The 24096-nt window shown below is 42.7% G+C and overlaps 1 protein-coding gene across 3 annotated transcripts in view; it reads left to right on the top strand.

Moving 5' to 3' along the window:
* Positions 1-24096, top strand: part of NR2C2 (nuclear receptor subfamily 2 group C member 2) — a 100626-nt gene that overhangs the window by 55108 nt on the left and 21422 nt on the right. For 2 of the 3 annotated variants that reach the window (XM_023741495.1, XM_023741581.1), the window contains 9 exons: positions 8060-8260; positions 9900-10002; positions 12806-12985; positions 15079-15226; positions 15991-16084; positions 18343-18476; positions 19003-19041; positions 19489-19666; positions 20935-21056. In XM_023741495.1, the coding sequence (XP_023597263.1) occupies positions 8060-8260; positions 9900-10002; positions 12806-12985; positions 15079-15226; positions 15991-16084; positions 18343-18476; positions 19003-19041; positions 19489-19666; positions 20935-21056 (1199 nt within the window). The remainder of the gene's footprint in view (positions 1-8059; positions 8261-9899; positions 10003-12805; positions 12986-15078; positions 15227-15990; positions 16085-18342; positions 18477-19002; positions 19042-19488; positions 19667-20934; positions 21057-24096) is intronic. The other variant, XM_004368361.2, reaches the window with a different exon arrangement.

The raw sequence follows: 24096 nt of genomic DNA, 5'->3' as shown, positions 1-24096 counted from the left end.
TTAGGTGCGTACATGTTTATGATTGTCATGTCTTCTTGGAGAATTGACCTCTTTATCCTTATGTACTGCCCCTCTGTATCCCTAATAATTTTCCTTGTTCTGATGTCTACTTTCTCTGAAATTAATTACTCCAGCTTTCTTTTGATTAGTGTTAGCTTGCTATATCTTTCTTTATCCCTTTACTTTTAACTTGTCAGTGTTTCTATAGTTAAAGTGGGTTTCTTTTAGACAGCATATAGTTGGGTCTTGTTTTTTAATCCACTCTGGTAATTTATGTCTTTTAATTGGCGTATGTAGACCATTCACATTTAAAGTGGTTATTGATATATGTGGATTAATATCAACTATGTGTAACTGTTTTCTATTCATCGCCAGAGACTTCTTTTTCTTTTTCTGCCTTCTCTGGTTTTGATTGATCAATTTATGATTCCTTTTTTTGCTCTCTTAGCACATCAAATATACTTTAAAGGTTTTTTTTCATAATTACCCTAGAGTTTACAATATCCTTTTTAAACTAATCTTAGTCCATCTTCAGATAACACTATTCCATTTTATGTGCAGTGCAGGTGTTTCCTAACAGAATTTTCCCATTTCCTCCCTCTCATCCCTTGTGATATTGCTGTCATTCATTTCACTTATCTGCGTGTCATAATCACCTAATAAGTTGTTACTATTATTAATTTAAACAGTTAATTTTAGATGAAATAAGAATAAGAAAAGTAGAAGATCTTGTTTTACCTTCATTTATTTTTTCTCTGACGTTCTTCCTTTCTTTCTGAGCTATATTGTTTTCTTTCTTCCTTAAGAAAATCTTCTAATATTTCTTACAAGGAAAATCTGCTGTGATGAATTCCCTTATAGTTTTATTTGTCTGAGAAAGTCTGTATTTCTTCTTTACTTTTGAAGGGTAATTTCACTTGATACAGAATTCTAAGTTGATGGGGTTTTCTCTCAACACTTTAAATATTTCCCTTCACTTTCTTCTTGGGTTGTATGGTTTCTGATGAGAATTCCGCTTAATATTTCTTATCCTTATTCCTTTACAGGTAAGGTATTCTTCCCTGCTCCTCTGGCTTCTCTCAAGATTTTGTCTTTGGTTTTCTACAGTTTGACTATGATGTGCCTAGATGTAGTTTTGTTTTGTGTTTTATTCTCCTTGGTGTTCTCTGAGCTTCCTGGATCTTGTGGTTTGATGTCTACTAATTTTGAAAAGTTCTTGACATTATCATTTCAAATGTATCTTCTTCATCCTCTCTTCTCCTTCTGGTATTCCAATTATGTATAGGTTACCTCTTTTAAAATGGTCCCATAGGTCTTGGATATTCTGTTTTGTTTTGCTTTTTTCACTCTTTCTGTTTGCATTTCAGTTAGAGCAGTTTCTATTGACCTATCTTTTAAGCTTACTGATTATTTCCTTGCCTGTGTCCAGTCTACTGGTAAGCCCATCAAAGACATTCTTCATCCCTGAAGTCTTCTTAAGACCAAACAGTAGTTTAGCTTAACTAGTAAAGAATGTTTGCCTTGAGCATTATGCTCTTTTAAGATTTATCTATACGGGATCAAATTGACAACAGCAACTCAAAAGATTAGATAGGAAACTTAGGGGTCAGTGAGTTTATGTTAATGGGGGAGGAATAACTCAGAAAAGAAAGATGAGAATGGTTGCCCAACTTGAAGAATGTAATCAATGTCACTGAATTGTACATGTAGAAATTGTTGAATTGATACATGTTCTGCTGTGTATATTCTCAACAACAAAAATAATTTTTGAAAAGCATTCTTCTTCTTTTACAGTGTTTTTGATTTCTAGCATTTCCTTTTGATATTCTCTTAGCATTTCTATCTCAGCTTACATTACTCGTCTATTCTTGCATGTTGTCTTTTTCCATTAGAGCCCTTAACATCAGTCATACTTATTTTAAATTCCTTATTTGATATCTGACTTTGGTTCTGAGCTTTGTTTTGTCTTTGCTTTGTTTTTGTCAGACTATGCTTTTTCTCGCCATTTGGCATGCCTTGTAATTTTTTTTTGAAGGCCAGACATTATCAGTTGTATCAGGTAATAGGAACTACAGTAAATAGCCCTCTAGTGTGAGGATTCATGTTTATCTGGTTAAGAGTTGGGTTGTGTTTAATGTTTGTTGTAGCATTGGCGCCTGACTCTTCAGATTCCTCTAGCGTCCTTGTTTTTGTCTCTCCTGTCTTTGGGCTTCCCTAGCTATTCTTCCTTGGATAGCCTGTGTCTTGCAACTCTTCCAACTGTAATCCACTATATTATACTGGAGCCCCTGTTGGTGTGGTGGTAAGGTGTGGGGGAGGGAAAGCATGCTATAATTTTATGATAGAATTTCATTATTTTAGTGGACCTGTGTCCCTGAGCTGTGATTTTCACAGGTGTTACTTAGTTCCCCCAACACCCCTTTAGATGAGACAGGAAGGCTGGAAAGATCTTTTTTAAACATAAAACACTTTCCATCATTCTCTCACTGAAAACCCTTGAGTATATTTAGTGTATTTTTCCCCCAGTTTTATATAGTCTGTGTTTTCTAATTTCTTTGACTCTTTTTTTCTCCCAATTTTATTTAGTCTATGTTTTCCGATTTCTTTGATTGTTTTTTTTTTCCGATTGTGCTTTAGGTGAAGGTTTACAGAGCTAATTGGTTTCCCATTCAGTAGTATACACAGATTATCTCATGACATTGGTCGAAATCCCTGCAGTGCATCAGCACTCTCCCCATTACTACCCTGAGTTTCCCGTGTCTGTTCGTCCGGTTTTCCTGCGCCTTCCTGCCTTCTCATCTTTGCTTTTGGGCAGATGTTGCCTTTTTGGTATCATGTAGATGACTGTGCTAAGGAGCACTTTCCTCACAGGTATTACTGTTTATTTCATAGGCCTGTTTATAATTTGGCTGAAAGGTGATTTCCAGGAATGGCTTTGGTTCCAAGTTACAAGGGTGTCTAAGGGCCATAGTCTTGGAGATTCCTCCAGTCTCTCTCGGACCAGTAAATCTGGTCTAGAAGCACCTTTTTAAGTTATTCAGGGAAGAAAGCTTTGACACATCTTTTGTCTACCTGAACTTTGTAGGGATTGACTTTGTTAGGCTAAATGGAAAAGGCATTTATTTGATTAACACTAATTATTCGTATGAGTTAAAATTTTTGTATAAAAAGAAGGCTTATTTACCTTTCTGGTTAGGTCAAAAAAATTTTAAACGGACTTTGTTTTACTTTTTTTAATTTTTAATTTAATCACATTTGCTATCGTCCTTTGGTATGCTATCCATATTCTCTAATATACCCTGACCTGGAACAGGAGTGGAACAATCTGACAGGTAATGGATATTATAGTGTAAGAAATCTGAAGATGTGGTATTTTTTAGGGGAGGGGCAATCTTGAGCAGCTTCCTGTTTGCATGAAATTCAGACTCCCAGCTAGAGCCAAAGCAAGGCCCTGCAGGGCTGGCATGTCTCCCACTTCTGGGCCACGTTTTGTTGTCCGTGGGCCTGTGAGCAGTTCCAGGAAGTCCTTCCTCTAAGGGCTTTCCATATGCTGGAACATTTCCGGTTTTTTTGGAACATACTTTTCCATCAACTTTTATCTGTCTAGCTCTTCCTCAGCCTTGAATTTTGGCTTAAATGCCACCTTGTCACAGAGGCGTTCCCTGACTTCTCTTTGTAAAGTTAAGTGCCTGTGTTATTCTCTCTTAACCCCATCTGATCTTTTCTTTCATAACATGTCTCGTAATTTTAAGTTGGTTACTACTATGTTTGTTTACTTGTTTATTGCCTATCTCTTCCACTAAATAAAAGTTTGGTGAGGGTGGAGTTATCTCCATATGCCCATTGTCTAGCACACTGCCTGGCACAGAGTAAACAATAAATGTTTGAGGAGTGAATGAAAGAGTGAGGGAGATGTAGTCAGAAAGTCTTGATACGATGAGATATGATGAGATAAAAGGGGAAAGACAGAACTCTCTGAGGCGAGAAGCTTAGAGGGAGGAAATACTTTTTATCAAGGTCTTGTTATACTCTGGGCTGTTTACCAAATATGTTCACACACATTATATCATTTCACTCTCCCAGTAATTCTGTTCTGTAGATATGTAGATGGGGGCTCAGAGGGCTTACGTACCTGGTCTAAGTTGGCGTAGTCGGAAAGCAGTAGAACAAGCATTCCATTCATGTTTCTTTAGCTGCAAAGGCCTGTCTTGGAGCACAAGCTCAGACGTTTAAAGGGCAAGGCAGCAATGAAGGAGGTGGGCAAGGGGAGGATTGGAGGGAACCAGAGAGCCTGTGCCCCATCCAAAGGAGCAGCCACCAACTCTACCCAGCTCCCACCAGTAGGTGCCATGGGGGAGTTTGGGCCCTGGATGGCCAGAACTTCCAGTTTGTCAAGAAAACTGTAAATCTGATTTTTATGGAAAATATTCTAATTTTAGATGTTGGCAACCAACTTTTTAAAAAATTTTAAACTTTGGAAGTCAAACAAAAGTTACCAGGGACTGGTTTGGGCCCATGGGCTGTCAGTTTACAGGCTTTTCTTCACAACAGAAATAACAAGAGCCCAGCCTGGCTGGACCAGAGAGCTGGCAACACAGAGGAGAGTGGTAGAGAGAATGTTCACATGCTGGAAACGAAAGCCTTTTGTATTAGAGCTAGAGAGGGCCTTGGATTCGTAAAGGGCAGTCATTTTTGCTAAAATGTGACATATATGTTCCTAAAAATCCCTATGTTATTCAAGAGTCAACAATAAAACCACAGAGCTACTGGGGAAAATGAGGTTGGTGGCATAACCCTCAAAAACTTTGTCAGTGATACATTAAAAATCAGATAGAAACCTAATAAAAACTTGGACAGTTTTACACATATAAATAGCTAAGAAAGATACAAAGACTACAATAAATATGGTACTTTACCTTGAAAAAAACCTGAAGTTTACTCGTAGAAGAAGAATTGCGGTTTGGAAGTTATTGTGCAGTGGTGGAAAGACAGTTTTCTGGAATCAGAAGGAAAGTTGTAACACCAGATGGATAGAACTGAGGGAGCTGGTGGATGTTTGAGGTGTGTGTGTTTTGTGTATTCCTACACAGCTCAATTCAGCTGGGTGGTGTTTTCTGCATTCACCTAGTGTTTCTCACAAAGAAGTTTTGCATAAACAAACAAGATTCGCATTATGTTCAAATTGTCCCCTAACATATTAATTGTGTTGGCACAAATTTGCCTTTTCAAAGCAAGTATTACAGCAGCACTGACTATAGCCAGGCAGTGAAGGCCTTAAAAATCACACAGAGAACAAGACATCCTTTCTCACCTTGTTCCCCAACCACTGCATTGTTATGTTTAGCAGGCAGGGAGTATGAACAGTTGTTCCAAGTAAATAAAGAAATTAAAAGAAGTTTGCCTCTCCTCCACAGGGGACGTAAACCTTAGTGAGTTTTGGGTACCTACCTTCAATTTGATGTTTTTTTTCAATCTCATTAAACAGGAGCCCACCTGCTAGTGTTTGTTAGCAAGGTGTCTGCTTGTTGGTCACCCTTGGATTCCAGTAGGGTATTGGGATTTTTTTTTCCTGCCTATATTTTTAGGTTTTTTTTTTTTTTTTTTTTTTCCATGGAGGAGATACCTCTAAATGGCAAATACAGACATCTTGGGAGGGGAGGATGAACAAACAAAATAACAAAAAAATTGTAAGTGATTCATTGAACATATATGAACCTTGAGTCTTTGGGGGCGGGGGGTGGGGGTGGGAGACAAGACTGATCCGAGCTTTGGGATATATGTTATGCACAGCCACCAAGACTTTCTGTCCCAGTGTAGACATAGCCAACCCTACCTCTCACCGCTTTTCCCCGGCCCTGTACCTTCCATGCTTCTACCAAGAGGACTGGGGAAGAGCATAAAAGGAAAATGACACGGGTGTGCTCACATGTGGCATGCCTTATATCTGACCATGCCATATGTGATGGAATTACTAGCCTTGCCTTGGTTTTAGTTGGTGATTGAAGACCCCTCTCAATTACATGACTGTTTCATTTCTTAACAGGGAAAACAGTTTAGGAAGGAAATAAGAATTGGTAGACAAAAAAGAAAGCAAACATTTGACTTTCAGATCTCAGGTTATGAGGACCTTCTGAAGGCCATCTTACTTACCTCCCACCCAAGGCAGGAGTCCCTTCTGTGGCAGCTGAGAGGTGTGTGTCACCCAGCCTGTGTCTGAGATGTTTCAGTTGAGGACTGGGTAGGAAACTTTTTAAAAGGAAATTCTTTTTACGAGGTTTTCTAAATCATGTTTTACTTTTCCAGGGGGCTCTGGGTATGTCATGGGTTAAAACAATGAGAGGTATTTCCTTTCCTTCTCTCTAAATCTGTTCTTTTTTCAGCCTTAAAAATCTTTGACCCTTCAGTTGGAAATGATGACATACTAGGATTCTTACCCAGCTATCAGCTAAAGATTTTTTTTGTATCTTATGTTCCCGTTCTCCTGTTCTTTCTTGTCTTGCTCTTGCTGGGCTCCCATCCGTAACATACTTGGCCACATCTTTGCATGGCTTCCTGTCTTACTTCATTCAGGTGTTGGCCCAAATGTCACTCCCTCAGAGAAATTTTTCCTCCCGAAGTTACCCCCTACTTCCTTCCCTGTGTCATACTCTGTTCACTTACTCTGCTTCAGTTTTCCCCATGGCAGTTACCACTGACTGATATTCTGTCATGTCATTGTTCATGGTCTGTTTTCCCTGCTAGAAGGTTAGCTTCATGAAGGTAGGACCTTTATTTTGTTCATGTCCCTGTCTCTAGTACCTAGAACAGTGCTTGACACAGAGACACTCCGTAAATATTTGTTAAATGATTGAATCTTTTCTTGCCTTATGTCATTTTTTTTTAAAAAAAACAACGAACATTATCTGGTTTCCATACTGGATAGTTGACAAAGCTATTGTGGTAGACTCTATGGGTTTATTGTCTGAACCTTGGAATTCCATTTTACAAAGCAAGGGGTGGTGCAGATACCACACCTGCCCTTAAATCTGCTATGCTGTACGAAACTGAACCCAAATTCTAGCCAGAGATGCAGCACATCTCCCCTTGCCCAGGTCCTAGCAACAGCAGTCCCAAGAGTCCTGTTTTGCAGTGAGGACCTGCTGGTGTCCTGGAGGAGAAGTGGGTAGTGCTCCAAGCTAGGGGCACGTGGACTAGGAAAGGGGTAGGACAAGGACTAGAACAGCTTCAAAGAATTTCTTAAGTGGGTATAACAGAGGGTGCTTGTGCTGTAGCAACTATTTTTATTGCAGCTAGTGCAGTTAGTCAAGAACTCTGGGAGGAGGTGGGCTCTGACAGCTGTGGCTCCTGAATAATGGGGGCCCTGGAGGGTTCAGAGTCAGGAGTTCTCTAGAGTCAGTGCCCACTGCCTTCAATGCTCCCACAAGCTTTCATTGTCTTCTCTCCTCTGCTGGCCCCGAGTCACATGTGCTCTCTGCCTTAAAGACCTCAGAATCAAAAAGTGAGAGTGAGTTGAGTGGATGGTAGAAGCAGGGTCAATCAATGGTGAGTCGAGTGTGTGTGAGAAAGGTACTCCCTGCTTTCTGTCAGCCCAAGCCAAGATTATTTACAGGACTTTCCCTTCAGAAATAACCCATCTTTAAAGTGTTCATTCCCAAGTTTTAGATTTTGTACATCAGTAGCATTAAAAAAAAAATTAAATGTTAGATTTGCCTGTATTTTTTTTTATTATGCTAGGTCAAGGATGTTATTCTTTTTTAAGTTAGATCTACCATCTGTTATGTATTATTGCCTTCATTTCATAAAATAAAGGGCATTTTAATTCAAAAAAACAGTAAGAAAGATATAATTCTAGAATAAAACTAGCCTTCTGAAAATTAGTTTCTGAAGAACTCAACTGTTGTGTTTTATTTTTCTCATTTCACCATGAACTGATGAAACAGCATCTTAACCACATTCACTCAAGGACTGGTGTTTGGCAACCACCACTTCTGAACACCACCTGCACGTGCACAGGGCACACGATACTCCTTGAGGGCAGCCTCCATGTTGTGTCTCGTAGATTGTGACAGACCAGCAGACAGGACAGAAGATCCAGATAGTCACCGCAGTGGACGCCTCCGGATCCCCCAAACAGCAGTTCATCCTAACCAGCCCAGATGGAGCTGGAACTGGGAAGGTGATCCTGGCTTCACCGGAGACATCCAGCGCCAAGCAGCTCATATTCACCACCTCCGACAACCTTGTCCCTGGCAGGATCCAGGTAAGGCCTGCTGAACAGGCATTCATTTCAGCACTTCTGCTGCTGAACTTGTTCCTGACTCTTACCTCTGCCTTGGAGGCCAAGTCTATCCTTAGAAGGCCCTTTGGAGACCTGGAAATATGGCAGGTTGCTGCTTTGGCCAAAGTAAAAAAAAAAAAGAAAAAGAAACAGCAAGTAAGTGGCAACGCCCAAAGGGCAGCCGAGTGCAGTGCTCAGAGGGGATGGAGGTTGAGCCAGGAAAAATCAGTTGCCCACAGGAGATTGGCCATGAGCAAGCTGGTGTTGAGTCCACTGAAGAATTTTTCCTATCTTAAGGCCACATGATGGCAGCCCTTGGCCCACCACCTAGGGCTGACCACAGCAGAACGAACACTGACTGGTTCCTGACTCTTAACCTCTGCCTTGTCCAGACCATTAAACCTGGTCCCTATGTCCTTTCCTTCCTTGCTTCTGTGAGCTGCTGGCTCTAGATCCCTCAGCTCTCGCCTTCATCTCTGCCCTGGTTCTCCCTACTGTGGCAGGGAGGGGTAGGGTCAGGGACAGGGCATAGGAAGGAGAAGCACAAGGAGTGTTGGGTTGAAGGGAAGCAGGGTTGTTGCTCAGCATAAGGTGGGGAAGCGTAAATTTCCTAGCTTAGAGAATAGGGACTCGAGGCCAGGGTCCCATGTTTAGTCAGGGTCAGGGTGCTTTCTTTGGGGCTTTCCACTGTGAAGAAGCTTAAGGAAGGAAAGGATTTTTTACTTATGATAGAGCTGGGTTCAGAACACCAGTATGTTCAGCTTTCAGAACTGTACTTTTGAGACACCTTATACTGCAGTTAGTAAATACTGTCTCCCCTTTCCTTTCCTAGAGTACATTCTGATCATCTGAACTCAGAATTCCTCCTTTCTTATTTAGAGTACTCCTCATTTATGAAAGGATGGCTGTAGATTTTGTTGCATATTTCACAAAAAGTGATTCTACATAATGATTTCTGTATATATTCCCACTATACATAAAATCATTTTAAGACTTATTGGCTCAAATTCTGGCAGATTTTAATAACAGCTATTTTTTCTCCATTTTTATATTGATACCAGTTACAGTTTTCTCTGAGATGAGTAGCACTGTTTGTCACTTAGAAAGTTGGCACAAATGAAGAGGAAATAGCAGATTTCAGAGGCTACGTATTCTAGTCCTCTTATCTCCAACTGGCTTAGTGAGAAACCTGGTTATTTAATTAGGTAATAGAGCTTGTCTACTGGCTATTTCTCTGCCAAATCCACCTCTTCGCATTCTCTCAAGTTGTTTCATGGGAATAGAGAGGCTGCCAGAAGGACCATAAATATCTGCATGTTAGAGCATCTGTGTAAGTTGCTCATATGTCCCCAATCGTTGGTGGCTGAGGTAGCCAGATAGGAGAGCGTAGATGAGTGGAGACCCTTCCTGACCCTGGAAAATCACCCGCTGAAGGGACACAGTTGGTGAGCAACAGGGTTATTTCGGATATCAGATCAGGTTGTGGGGTGGAATTTTCCCAGTTGTTCTGCCCAGAGTCCCTGCTTAGAAACCCACGATTAGGAATTTACAGTTAAACATTACTTTGCTCAGTGATCTGGTTTTTAGTCAACACCTTGCTTGTTTCCTGATTTCTCCTCAGATCGTCACGGATTCTGCTTCTGTCGAGCGTTTGCTGGGGAAGGCCGACGTCCAGCGGCCCCAGGTGGTAGAGTATTGTGTGGTCTGTGGAGATAAAGCCTCTGGTGAGTAACCCAGGTGCGCTGGGTGCATATCATGAAAAGTCATGAACCAAATTGAGGGTGGGGCTGGGACAGTAGTTAATGAAGAGAAAGCATTTTATGTAGGTTCTAAAACATGAAGTTTACTTTTCTTATTGAAGTAGTAATGTAACTAAACCAGTTTGTCAGGTTATTAAGATCCAAAGGAAATGTCAAGGAACTATTCTGTAATTTGTAAATGTTGGTTAAATGTCTCATAGACAGTTGTTATTTACATACTACTAAGAAAGTAATACTTCCTTTAATCCAGTTAATATTTGCACAGTGCTTTGCTATTTCACAAGATGTGTTATTTGTATAATCTCCTTCATCCTAACTGTACCTACCTATATCATCCTCTCACTATAACCCAGTCTGATGAACTACTCTAATGGAGGAGGAGGGAGCATATGGTTCTGGCTGAGTCCCAGGGAGAGGCCTCATAGACATTCACACCTGTGAGCCGTGGTATTTGAGAATGTGCATGTTGGGTAAAGCAGGAGAAGGGCGTTCCAGCTAGTGAAGTAAAGCCCCAGAGAGTTTACTGTCCACAGCCATGGTATCCTTGGTGAAGAGCTCATGGGCTTCTGTGGTTAAGATGTGGGTGCAAGCAGACCGGAGATGTCTGGCCCAAAAGTTCAGACTTCGGCCTGCTAGCACTAGGAACCCACAGAACGTAAGAGAGGCAGGCAGGCAGGAATGGAGAAGCATTTGATGAGGGCAAAGTTCCAATGATTCCAGGGACATAGGCCTACATTTTGTGATGACTGCTTGGTTCCACTTTATTCTGTAGTCACAAAACTCACAGGAGCTTAGGAGATATTGTGATTCTGGCTAAAAAAAAAAAAAAGAGAGAGACCGGACCATGCCACTTAGGAAGACAGCCCCAGGCAAGCATCTACAGAAGCTCAGGAGCTCCAGCTTCCCCTACAAGCTAGTGACACCATTTGCTCTGTCATTGGTGCCCTGCCTCTGCTCCCACCCCTTGTCCCGGTAAACCAACCCATCCCTACCTCTTCTTTGAAGCCCTCACCTACTTCACCTGCTTCTGCTATAGGGAGACAGCAGTGCCTCTGGTCCTAATCACCCTTTTGTACAGACCTCTCTAGGAATTTGTTGTGCTGTCTTATAATTGATTCTTCACAGGTCTGTCTTCCCCAACCAGACCGAGAAAGACCATGTCTTATCCATCCATCTCTGTGTCCCCATCTTCTTGCTCAGCAAGGAGGAGGCATACAGCAAACTTTTGAACAGATAAATGAAGCATGAACATAAAGAGAGGCCACAGAATCTGCTTGGCTTCCCCACTCATCAGTCTTCTTCTGGACTAAAAGAAAAGGCCTAGCACAGGCTTTCCCATGCTGTTGTCTCAAGATATTAGAGGTCACTCTAAGAGATAGAAAGCTCAAGGAAATGGACTGCAAGGAAAGGAAAAACAAGTGTAGGAAAGTAATTTTAGCAAGACTGTTTTTTTCTTTTTCAAAAAAAGTTTATTCTTAACTGTACAGCAGCCTCCAAGACAACACTTCATTCTAACTGTAGGTGGTAATAGTGTTATAGCAGGGAATCTAGATGTTTAAAGAGGAATGGAGTCAAGGATGACCATCGCCTCAGTCACAAAGAACAGCTTATTTTTTGCCGTATTTCTGAATTTCTCCTGTGGCCAGGAGGTCCTTCCCTACAGCCTTTGCTTTTAGCTCCTCGAGTTTCTTACTGCTTTTCTTTTTGTTTCTTCTCGAAAGCTTTGTCTTCCTTACCCATTTCCGTGGCCTGCTTCTTCAGCTTTTTCAGAGGCTTCTTCTTGCCACCTTCATGGTCAGACATGGTGCCTGCCACCCCTTCCCCAGACCCTGCCACCAGAAGCAGGCAAGACTCTGCTTAAAAGCACAAATCGAAATCCTGCAAATGTGCACTCCGGTTCTGAATACTAGAGCTTAGCTCAATGGGGCCCTCTGTAGCTACTATAAATGACTATACTGTGAAATGTGTTATCCCCAGCAGTACAGCTATGAAATTGGCTTATGTAAAAAAGACAGAACTGCGTATCTATCCATGGTCTTTCCCAGCTGGGATCAATGAGGCCATTTATGTGAAAGCACTTTGTGAACTAGGAAGGGTAAACTGAAGTAAGGGACTCTTTTTAATGTCATTGGTAATTTGAGGTTAGAGACACCAAAGTAAACAAGATTAGGACAATGAGCTATGTTTAATAAATATATTTTTAGGATTGTATCTTCAGAGAAGGTCTGAATACCTGACCCAGGTGAGCCATATGGCAGCCTTGTCTTGGCCCTTAGCAGTCACAATTCCCCGGGGGAGGTCTAGGGTCTAGGACATGAGCCAAACAGATGGAGTAAATGCAGACAGGAGACCCCTGTGTGATAAAACAGCACAGCCATGATGTGTCTGCCCGTGCCATTCCTGTAAGACGGGAGCTGAGAAGATTCGTAAACTCAGGTCTACAGGGCTAGGGCCAGGTTCTACAAGTGGACGATGCAATTCAGCTATCATCCATAAGCTTCTCCTGTTAGGTCTTTTGTGTACTAAGAGCATTGTGGTCGTGTCATTTACCAGCAGTCACATAATTCCTCTGAGCTTCCGTTTTTCCATCATTACCTCAAAGATTGAGGTGAAGTCATGGGCACCATACTGAATGTTCAGCCTGCTGGTGTCCAGGTGGCCCTCAGTATCTGACACTGTAGCACTAGTCGCTTTGCTATAACTACCTTAAAAAGAGGGTTTGCCCATCTTGTTGGCAAACTGCCTCATGTACTCTTCTTCTTTTCAGGTCGTCACTATGGGGCTGTCAGTTGTGAGGGTTGCAAAGGTTTCTTCAAAAGGAGTGTAAGGAAAAATTTGACCTACAGCTGCCGGAGCAACCAAGACTGCATCATCAATAAACACCATCGGAACCGCTGTCAGTTTTGCAGGCTGAAAAAATGCTTAGAGATGGGCATGAAAATGGAATGTGAGTAAGAATATTAAAAATCACAGTGAGTAAACACGGAGGGAAGAAAATGAGCAAGAGTCTATTAAATAAGTGTTCTGTATCAGAGCCAGTAGAGGCACGGTTGGTCAGTTCCTGTGGTGTGTGTGGAAAGCCCTATTCCGGATAAATCTGGGAGACAGCTGGGTGGAGGGGTGAACACAGGCTTTGGAGTAAAGCAGATGCCAGAGCACTGCCACATAAGAGCTGTGAGGCTTTGGGAAAACATGTTGCCTCTCTCAGCCTCAGTATCCTCATCTGTGAAACAGAACTCCATACCTTACATATGGCTCTGAGGATTAATCGACCTGTGCTTTACTCACTGTTTTCTTAGCCCCTGCACTCGACAGGTGCTCATCATAGGCACCCAGAAAATGATCACCACCACCACCCCCCACCAGGGAGGCAGAAAGGAAGTGTTGAGGTAGATTGTGTTCTTGCCATGGCAGGAATTTGATCCTGACTTGATTCTGTTTAAGAGACATGTAGTTTGGATCAGTTCTGTATGATGTGGGCCCTTCAGCCTTTTAAGGAAATGTCAGAGTCCTTTTTAGAGTTGCTCATTGGAAAGTTTAAATCTGGAGCTCCCCAATCCCCCAGGGGTTGTGTCTACCTGCACTGGGCTTCTTTTCTTTGGGGCTAGGCCCTCTGCCAAGCCCTCTGTGCAGCTGAAGTTCTAAAGAGAGAGCTGTTGTCCCTGGGTGTGGGGCAGCCAGGGAAGGTCTCAGGCCCCTGCTTTCAGCCTCTGTAGCCAGAATAGTTGGAGTTAGGAATTCCAAAACCAGACCCTCATCCACAGGGACCAATAAGCATTGGGGTCTATCTCCCAGCTAGTGGTGAAAACAAGAAGACCAGGATCCAAGATAAGCAGCAGAGAGAAATCCAAGGAGAGTGGATTTGGGATTTTAAACCACAACAGGAAAACAGAGGTTGACGGAGGCAGGCACACTGGGCCTGACAGGGCTGTAGGCCATATCCTCCACAGTGGGGAGAAAGGAGAAAGCTAGGGGTGCTTGGCCTCGCCTGGTGGCCCTGGACCTGGGACCACAGGCTCCTACTGAGGGTGCTACCCTTCTCTCATCTCCTACATGATCCCCTAGGAAGGCTGGACACCAATACAAATGTATCAGTGTTTGCATTTCTGGAAACAGAATGCTGCAGAATTCACCAGGGAACAAATGAAAGTTTATTTGTTCTTTGAGAAACTAGAAATATCAGCCTGATTTCTGCCTAGTGTGATGTTTTTGTTTTATCCAGTGATGCTGTTCTTCCTCCAAAGTGAATGAGCACATCACTGACTTGGTGTGGAATTGGCCCACATTGCCACGTTGTCCTGTTTTTCAAGAGTGAATAGTTTTACTCTGGACATTGACTGGAATCAGCCTTTTGCATTCACAGCTATAGCTACAAACTGAAGACTCAACTGGACATCAGTTTGGTTAGCAGGATATCTGAATTCTAGTCTCTGGGGCTCATCCCTTAGTCTTTTCTTTTCAAAACATCTTCATTTTCTTCAGTTCTTTCTAGCATGTAGACCTATTCTTATACCAGATTGCTGAAAAGAGATTGCTAGTGTGATGTAAAATTGATACCCATTAAACAATTTGCAGAAGGTATTGTTTGAGGTTTGAGTTGGAAATTAGAATGGTTCCTGTACAATTTGTGTTGTTGGACAAACTGTCTGTTAAGAGCCCACTTGAAGATGAGGCGTTTCTTAGTCTTGGAGAGCGTCCCTCTTGTTAGTAGCAAGAAATGAAAACACAGAGGGCTCAGTGTGCTCCCCTGACAGCGTTGTGCAAATGCCCTGCTGCGGTTTCTTAGCATGCAGCACCTACCATCCTTAGCTCTTTTTTTGTACCTTTTCATTTGATATGGCATTGTTTGCCATTGAGTCTTTCTCTCTTTTGGCTGAAAAGTCCACCATGAAAACTGAGGTAGACTAATTTAGCACCAGAGCTGAGCATCCCTGCGGTAATTTACTTACTGAGGAAGACCCCTTACGTTACCATGAGGGATGTGGTTTTTATTGATTTTAGTCTTTTCTCTAAACATGAGTATTTATGTTGTGATTTAAGCTGTGCAGAGTGAACGGAAGCCCTTTGATGTGCAGCGGGAGAAACCAAGCAATTGTGCTGCTTCAACTGAGAAAATCTATATCCGGAAGGACCTGAGAAGTCCTCTGATAGCCACCCCCACATTTGTGGCAGACAAAGATGGAGCAAGGTCAGTCCCCTGGTTTCTTGAAGGGTAGCATCAGGAGCAGCCTTTGGAGCTGATCAGAGGAGGCACAGATGTTCCTTGGGAAGGGAGCTTTTTATTACGCCCTACCCACCTGCCACAACTTTTAGCATTATTTTACCACCTCCCACCCTTTCTGGAGCTGCTCCAGTCATACCTCTGGACAGGCCTGAGGATGGCTGACTAAAGATGGCCTCAGAATTCCACCTATCTCAGGGGCTCAAGTCATCTTCTGCTTAGTTTAGGCATCATTTAATATATAGGAAAATAATTTGTTCTGTAATTCAAAATTGGGGGCTTTTTTGCAATACAGACAATAGGTTTAAATCCCAGATGAGATCCCAGATAGTAAGGTAGCAAGTACTCTTTAATGTCATTATTTAATTTAAAAGGAACAAAGAGGGAAAACAAGAAACCACAAATGTATCTGGAGAAATGGAGTTGAGGGTACCTTGGTAATCTGAAGACGAAATTAACTCTTGGCAGAACCACCACAGTCTCTGGTCAGTCTAGAAAACTCTGGTGGCTGTGCATTTGTGTTTGATGCTGTCTCAGGCCGTAGACTCAGCTTTGTGCATAACTCCTTGCAGAGAGAAGGAGGTATTCAGTCACTCAGGGGATGCATCTAGTTAGAGCTTTTCTCCCATTCAGACACCTCTGCACACATGGAAGGGACAGGGAAGTGCAGCACAATTGCACTGTACATACAATGCTGGAAGCTACTCTGGGTTTCTTTATGTCTTAAATAGACAGACAGGTCTTCTTGATCCAGGGATGCTTGTGAACATCCAACAGCCTTTGATACGTGAGGACGGCACAGTTCTCCTGGCCACGGATTCCAAGGTGATGTTCTCTACCTACGCCCTCTCCTCCTCCACTGTGTTCACAATGTGCTGCTGCTTTAAATGTGTGTGCCCACCCCTACTTCCAGGCCTACAGAGACCACATTGAAAGTATGACATTCTGCATCTCAGTTTGCTTCTTCTTGTGACACAGCTTCCTGGGATTTGTTTGAGGGATGCTGATGGCTTTGCAGAAACCTCAGTCAGGGCTGCCTGGTCATGGTCATTATAACACATCTGAGTTTAGAGTTCAATTTGGTGAAAGTTGTGTGGTTCTATTCTCTATTCAGATTTTTTTTTTCCTGGCACACACATTGGTAAACTACTGGCATGCTGAGAAGGTAGGTACTTATCCTAAGCAGACCTTTTGCAAAAGCCTCCAAATCCTTTTTGTTAGATGATCTTCTGGAGGAAGTTCAGCCAGGATTCTAATAATTCTAAAACTTTGCTAGAGCAAATCAGCCATAGGGAATTGAACTTGTTTTGGATAGAGATGCTTGTTAATCTGAGAGAGAGAGGAAACTGACTAACCCCTGTGAAGATAACCCAGGCAAAGGAATCCACTGTTCCTCCATGACACTGTGTTGCAAAATTAATGGCCTTTGTTTTTCTCATTTTGATGTTCCTGATGTAAACCAAGTAAGGAAGTAGCAGCATGCCAGTGGCTGAGGTCCGATTTCTCTACTCTGAAGGGGATGACAGAGTAACTGAGAGCCCTGGCAATGCTACTGCTCTTAGCACCAGAGCTAAGATGCAGCGTTCTTTCTCATCTGTTCTCATGCACGTTAATGTGCACACTTTGGGAAAGAGAGGACAAAAATTAGAGCCTTTGGCTGGCATGGAGGCCTGCCCTCTGCTCATTAGTCCCTGGGCTGGGCTCTAAGCTACCTGTCCTTGGTCCAGTGTTGATGTGTGTGACATGAGCTGATGAGTCCCACAGGGCTCCCTGCTTATCACCCAGTAGACATTCTGGCTGCACCATCAGGTATAGAGAACCCATAAGCCTGAGAGGAAGGCCTGCCTGAATAACCTTAAAAATCCTGACCATCACGGGGTTTCCTGGCAACCATTCTACTGTGCAGTCTATGCAGAGGACTAAGAACAAGAATTTCCCCCAAAAAATCCACGCCCTTTACAGTCACCACACATCCACCCCTCCTCTCCTCCACCCCCTCCACCAGCCCTAGGCAAACACTAATCTAGTTTTTGTCTCTATAATTTGCATATTCTGGACATTTCATATAAATGAAATCATAAAACAGATAGTCTTTTATGACTGGCTTCTTTCACTCAGCATAATGTTTTCAAGGTTTATCTATGTTGTAGTATGTAGTAGTGCTTCATTCCTTTTTATGGCTGATTAATATTCCATTGTATGGATACACTCGTTCATCCATTTGTCAGTTGGATAGACCCTTATCAAATACACGATTTGCAAATACTTTTCTCCCATTCTGTGGGTTGTCTTTTTAACTTTCTTGATTGTGTTCTTTGAAGCACAAAAGTTTGTAATTTTGGTGAAGTTCAATTTATCTGCAACCACATGTATAGTTTTTTTAATTTTACAGAGCAAATTAGTTTCTCATTGAACAATACACATGTGGTTTTGTGACATTGGTTGCCAGCGCCGCTGTGTCAACACTCTCCCCTTCTTGACCTTGGATTCCCCATTTCCATTTGTCCAGCTTTCTTGTCGCCTCTCATCCTGGCCCCTGGGCTGCTGTACCCATTTAGTCTTGTATACATGGTTGAGCAACGTGTATTATTGTTTCTTTTATGGGTCTGTCTAATCTTTGGCTGAAAAGTGTACCTGAGGAATGACTTCAGTACTGAGTTAAAAGGGTGTCTGGGGCCATACTCTCAGGGTCACGTGTAGATTTATGTAACCACTACATTATGGCAAGTGAAAGAAGCCAGTCACAAAAGACCATGTATTTTATGATTCCATTTATATGAAATGTCCAGAATAGGCAAATTATAGAAACAGAAACTAGATTAGTGCTTGCCTAGGGCTGGGGGGAAGTGAGATGTGTGGTGGCTGTAAAGGGCATTGGGTTTTTGTGGGGATTCTTGTTCTTAGTCTTTTGTATGGACCAAGATACAGAGCTATCTCATCACCAAAAAGATCTGCCTTGTGCTGTCCCTTTGTACTCACAGCCCCTCTAGAAAGACTGTTTTTAAACCAGCAATATACCTTTGTTGGCCTAAGAGTCATTATGTGTGTGTTCATTTTTAATGTTGTTATTTTTTGTTTAATAGGCAGAAACAAGCCAGGGAGCCCTGGGTACACTAGCAAATGTAGTGACTTCCCTTGCCAACCTGAGTGAATCCCTTAACAATGGTGACACTTCAGAGATCCAGCCGGAGGACCAGTCTGCAAGTGAGATCACCCGGTATGAGCCCGTGAGGATGGGGCTCCCCTCCTGATGTGCACACACAGTCGCTGTGTTGTGAGTGTGGATGGTAGCATTGTGACCCCCACCCTGTATTTAATCAAGGGTTGTCACAGTGACCCTTGCACATCTGCCTTCTTTCTAGTTTTAACTATTTGATGTAGACCCACTTACATTAGGTGGCATAAAGCAATCAAAACTGCCTTTCATTCCAGACAATGAGAAAGGAAATTGAGTAACTCAGTGGAAGCAGGGGGAAAAAAAACGTTTCAGTGGCCAGATGTTATTTGTATTCATCACTGTATATTACACCTGAACATTAATAGTTCATCCCCCTTGTCACTTCTGTTCTATCCTATTTTTCTCATGTATATTTTCTCCAAGTAGTGAGTTTAGACCTTAAAACCACCAGGGCAGATAGATAGAGATAGCTGATAGATAGCATTAGCTGGTCCCAGACATTCATAACTGGCTGCTGAGGATGTTTCTTCTCTGCAGCTTGGCTCTTGTGTTTTGCTCCTTTCAGGAGGGACCAGTCAATCCTGCCCATTGTGCCAGTCGTCAGGTGAGGAGCTGGGGCCACACGAGCGCTCTGTCAGCATGTTCATGTGTGGTCAGACAGCAGGATGAAAATCTAGGTCCAGTGCAAAGAGGATGGGATTTGAGTTAGAATTCTGGTTCCACCACTTAACTAGCTGGGTGGTCTTGGAAAAGTTATTTAATGTCTCTAAGCCTCAATTTTCACATTTGTAAAATGGAGAGAATTCCTACTTTGGAGGGAGTTATGAAAAATAGAAATTACATGTGGAAATAAATAGTACATAGCTCAGCACTTGAAATGATTTGTAACACTCAGTAAGTACATGCTTTCATTGTTATCCCTTCCTTCAGCAGGTATAATTTGGTTATCTTTCCCCATTTCATTATTTGTCTAAATTTTATCTCAGATAGAGCTCTGTTCCCTGTAAAATCTGTGGATTCATAGCACTTGTTGCTTCATTTTTGCTCACAGGGCATTTGATACCTTAGCTAAAGCGCTTAATACCACAGACAGCTCCTCTCCCCCAAGCCTGGTAGACGGGATAGACACCAGTGGAGGAGGGAGCATCCATGTCATCAGCAGAGACCAGTCGACACCCATCATTGAAGTAGAAGGTCCCCTCCTTTCAGACACACATGTCACATTTAAGGTGAGTGCTTTTGGCCTAGCCACATACCCTAGTCTCCCTATCCTGTTGAGAGGGGAGCTCTATGCCAAAGCTAGTCTGTAGTTTTGAAAATCAAACCTTAGAATGAGCTCATTTCCATATTGTGGTGTCTGACTTCATGGCTTCAGGCAGGACTTTGTATTCCAGAACAGTATTCCCGTTATGAAGCATATTCACTCTTCCTTTGCTCACAGTGCCATTTGGTTCTGAAGGTGACCCTAAAGCAGGTGTGACCCACCCTGCCAGGACAGGCAGGTGTGGTCTTGACGTGTTTCTCCAGGGCCCCTGACAGTGAGAGCTGATGCTGACTGCTCAGCCTTCCTGTGTTCCTATTATGATTCGACTCAACTCAGGCACAGGCAGCTTTGTCTCCTCGCTGTTGACTAGAAGCCTCGTATAAAATCCTCAAATAGGCATCCAGCTTTCATTCCTAACTGCTGGTCCCAACCACTTTTCCCTCTACAGCCATAGGAAACAAATCATAGACATCCTGGAAGAGTGCTATTAGGTCTTCCCTCTCTCCTTCAGTGGCCTTGCTTTTTCTTCAGGACACTCCCAGGGCACCTGTAGCCCTTTCAGTCTCTGGTTCTCCAGACTGAGTCTTCTTATTCCCCCAGTTTTCCTTGCTGATGAGACCTGGCTAGTTGTTCAGGGAAATTGGGTTCCTGCCCATAGTTGCCAACGTATGTCCAGGATGCAGTGTAATTCCAGCTTCAGATGGAGCCCCTTCTAGACCAAGTAGCCCAGGCCCGACATCCTGGTGGTGGGATTTCACCCACCTGCCATACCAGGCTCTCATTGTTACCTTGAGGCTGCCTACAAAATGCCTGCTAGCCCATGAGATTGACCCGTATTTTTCTGATTCAGTTTAGACCTTAATCTGTGGCTCAAAATGGAATTGCCTTAGAACAAATAATAATGAAGTTGGGGCAAGAGTTGAGGAGCATGCCTTTTTATGGGTGAGCTGGAATGTACCCCTCAGGCCTCTTGACTGCATGCCAAGGGCTATTAGAGCCTTCCTCACTGGGCAAGAAAACATAGGGAGTTAGTGAATTAGTGAACCCCACCTCCCCCGCCCCCCACCCAATGCAGGAGACACATACTTCATTAAAGGTGGGGCTGCACAACAGCCTCAAAATCAGAGACAGTGACTGTGGCTGCCACTGTTGTTAAGATGCAGCCAGGGATACATGTTGACAGAGGCATCCACCTGTCCCACCTTCATCTCCTGTGCTGTGTGTCTCCTCCAGCTAACAATGCCCAGCCCAATGCCAGAGTACCTCAACGTGCACTACATCTGCGAGTCTGCATCCCGCCTGCTCTTCCTCTCGATGCACTGGGCTAGGTCAATCCCAGCCTTTCAGGCACTTGGGTAAGTGGCCTTTTTCTCTGTGTGTATCCTTGAGCAAGGGCCTTTTTTCTAGGAATGGCCTGAAAGATCTCTGTGGGTGCTCCTAGTTTGACTATTTTCTGTGGGGTAGGTCAAGTGACCCTGAGTTTCCTCTTAAATATATTCAGTGGGCTGATAAGCAGGTGGAAGTGGTTGCCAGTTCTACAACATTCCTCAAACACTGAGCCTCCCACACGTGCCAGGGATAGAGTGGAGTGGAAGGCAAGAGTCGTCCCTGGCACTGTGGAGCTTATAATCTAATTTACTACACAAAGTGTGAGTCTAGATTGTCCTAGGCCCTTGACAATGTGAGGAACATGAACCAATTATGTCCTTAAACACAGTGCACTGATATTACATTCTCGCACAGCTGCTTACCTCCATGCCGACAGGCATTTTGAGCAGCACTGCAGGAAGCCCCTTCTTCTTACTTCTTGACTGAGCATAACTTGTGTATGTTTCTCTTGTTTTTTCCCCCAAATCCCAGCACTGGCTCTGCCATTGTGCCCATCAGGTGGGGCACAGTCTGGTTGCAAGATTTTAAAACAAGTCCACAAGAGACAAAGTATGACCTTGAGTATATCCTACCTGAATTTAGAGACCATCTCAAGAATAGATTTGATGCATTGAACACTAATGGTCGAAGGGCAGATGAGTGGTGGGATGACATGAAGAACATCATACGTGAAGAAAGCAAAAGGTCATTAAAAAGACAGGAAAGAAAGAAAAAAACAAAATGGATATCAGAAGAGACTCTGAAATTTGCTCTTAAACATAGAGTAGCTAAAGCGAACAGAAGAAATGATGAAGTAAAAGAGCTAAACAGATTTCAAAAGGTGGCTCAAGAAGACAGAGTAAAGTATTATAATGAAATGTGCCAAGACCTGGAGTTAGAAAACCAAAAGGGAGGAACACACTCGGCATTTCTCCAGCTTAAAGAACTGAAGAAAAAATTCAAGCCTCAAGTTGCAGTATTTAAGGATTCTATGGGCAAAATATTGAACGACACAGGAAGCATCAGAAGAAGATGGAAAGAATATACAGAGTCACTGTACCAAAAGGAATTAGTCAACATTCAGCCATTTCAGGAAGTAGCATATGATCAAGAAACGATAGTACTGAAGGAAGAAGTCCAAGCTGCACTGAAGGCATTGGCAGAAAACAAGGCTCCAGGAATTGACAGAGTACCAATGGAGATGTTTCAACAAATGGATGCAATGCTGGAAGTGCCCACTTGTCTGTGCCAAGAAATTTGGAAGGCAGCTACCTGGCCAACCGACTGGAAGAGATCCATATTTGTGCCCATTCAAAAGAAAGATGATCCAAGAGAATGCGGAAATTATTGAACAATATCATTAATATCACACGCAGATAAAATTTTACTGAAGATAATTCAAAAAGAGTCGCAGCAGTACATTGACAGGGAACTGCCAGAAATTCAAGCCACGTTCAGAAGAGGACATGGAACCAGGGATATCATTGTTGATGTCAGATGGATCTTGGCTAAAAGCAGACAATACCAGAAAGATGATTACCTGTCTTTTATTGACTATGCAAAGGCATTTGACTGTGTGGATCATAAAAAATTATGGATAACATTGCAAAGAACAAGAATTCAGAACACTTAGTTGTGCTCATGAAGAACCTGTACATAGACCAAGAGGCAGTCATTGAAACAGAACAAGGGGATACTCCATGGTTTAAAATCACGAAAGGTGTATCAGGGTTGTATCTTTCACCGTGCTTATTCAATCTGTATGCTGAGCAATCAGTCTGAGAAGCTGGACTGTATGAAGAAGAACATGGCATCAGGATTGGAGGAAGACTCATTAACAACCTAGAATATGCAGATGACACAACCTTGCTTGCTGAAAGCAAAGAGGACTTGAAGCACCTACTGATGAAGATCAAAGACTACAGCCTTCAGTATAGATTACACCTCAATATAAAGAAAACAGAAATTCTCACAACTGGACTAATAAGCAACATCATGATAAATGGAGCAAATATTGAAGTTGTCGAAGATTTCATTTTACTTGGATCCACAGTTAACACCCCTGGAAGCAGCAGTCAAAACTCAAACGATGTATTGCATTGGGCAAATCTGTAAGAGACCTCTTTCAAGTGTTAAAAAGCAAAGATGTCACTTTGAAGACTAAGGTGCACCTGACCCAAGCCATGGTATTTTCTTCTTTTTTTAAATTGTACTTTAGATGAAGGTTTACAGAACAAATAGTTTCTCATTAAACAGCCAGTACACATATTGTTTTATGACATTGGTCAACAACCCCCTGACATGTCAATGCTCTCCCTTCTCAACCTTGGAGGACCTTTGTTTTTTGGTGAAAATATACATAGCCAAAGTTATACCATTTCAAAAGTTTCTACGTGTACAATTCAGTGACATCGATTACATTCTTCAGTTGTGCTGCTATTCTCACTATCCTTTTCCAAATTACTCCATCACCATTATCTTCAACTCACTGTCCCCTAGCCTTCCCATCAAACCTTTTGAGTTGCTGTTGTCAGTTTGATCTCACATAGATAATTCTTTTTTTTTGTACCTTAGATGAAGGTTTGCAGAACAAATACTTTCTCATTAAATAGTACACATATTGCCCTATGACAATGGTTAACAACCCCACGACATGTCAACACTGTCCCTTCTCAATCTTGGGTTCCCTATCACAAGCTTTCCTGTCCCCTCCTGCCTTCTAGTCCTTGTCCCTGGACTGCTGTGCCTCATTAGTCCCGTTTTGTTTTATGAGGCTGTCCAATCCCCGGCTGAACGGTGAACTTTGGGAGGGGCTTCACCACTGAGCTAAAAGGGTGTCCGGGGGCCATACTCTCGGGGTTTCTCCAGACTGTCAGGCCAGTAAATCTGGTCTTTTTTTTGTGAGTTAGAATTTTATTCTACATCGTTTTCCAGGTCTTCCCAGGACCCTCTATTGTGGTCTTGGTCAGAGCAGTCGGTGGTAGCCGGGCACCATCTAGCTGTACTGGACTCAGTCTGGTGGAGGCC

This window comes from Trichechus manatus, unplaced genomic scaffold, assembly GCF_000243295.1.
Source record: "Trichechus manatus latirostris isolate Lorelei unplaced genomic scaffold, TriManLat1.0 scaffold00001, whole genome shotgun sequence".
Lineage (NCBI taxonomy): Eukaryota > Metazoa > Chordata > Mammalia > Sirenia > Trichechidae > Trichechus > Trichechus manatus.
Note: the sequence above shows the minus strand (reverse complement) of the source record. Positions and strands in the feature narration are given on the sequence as shown.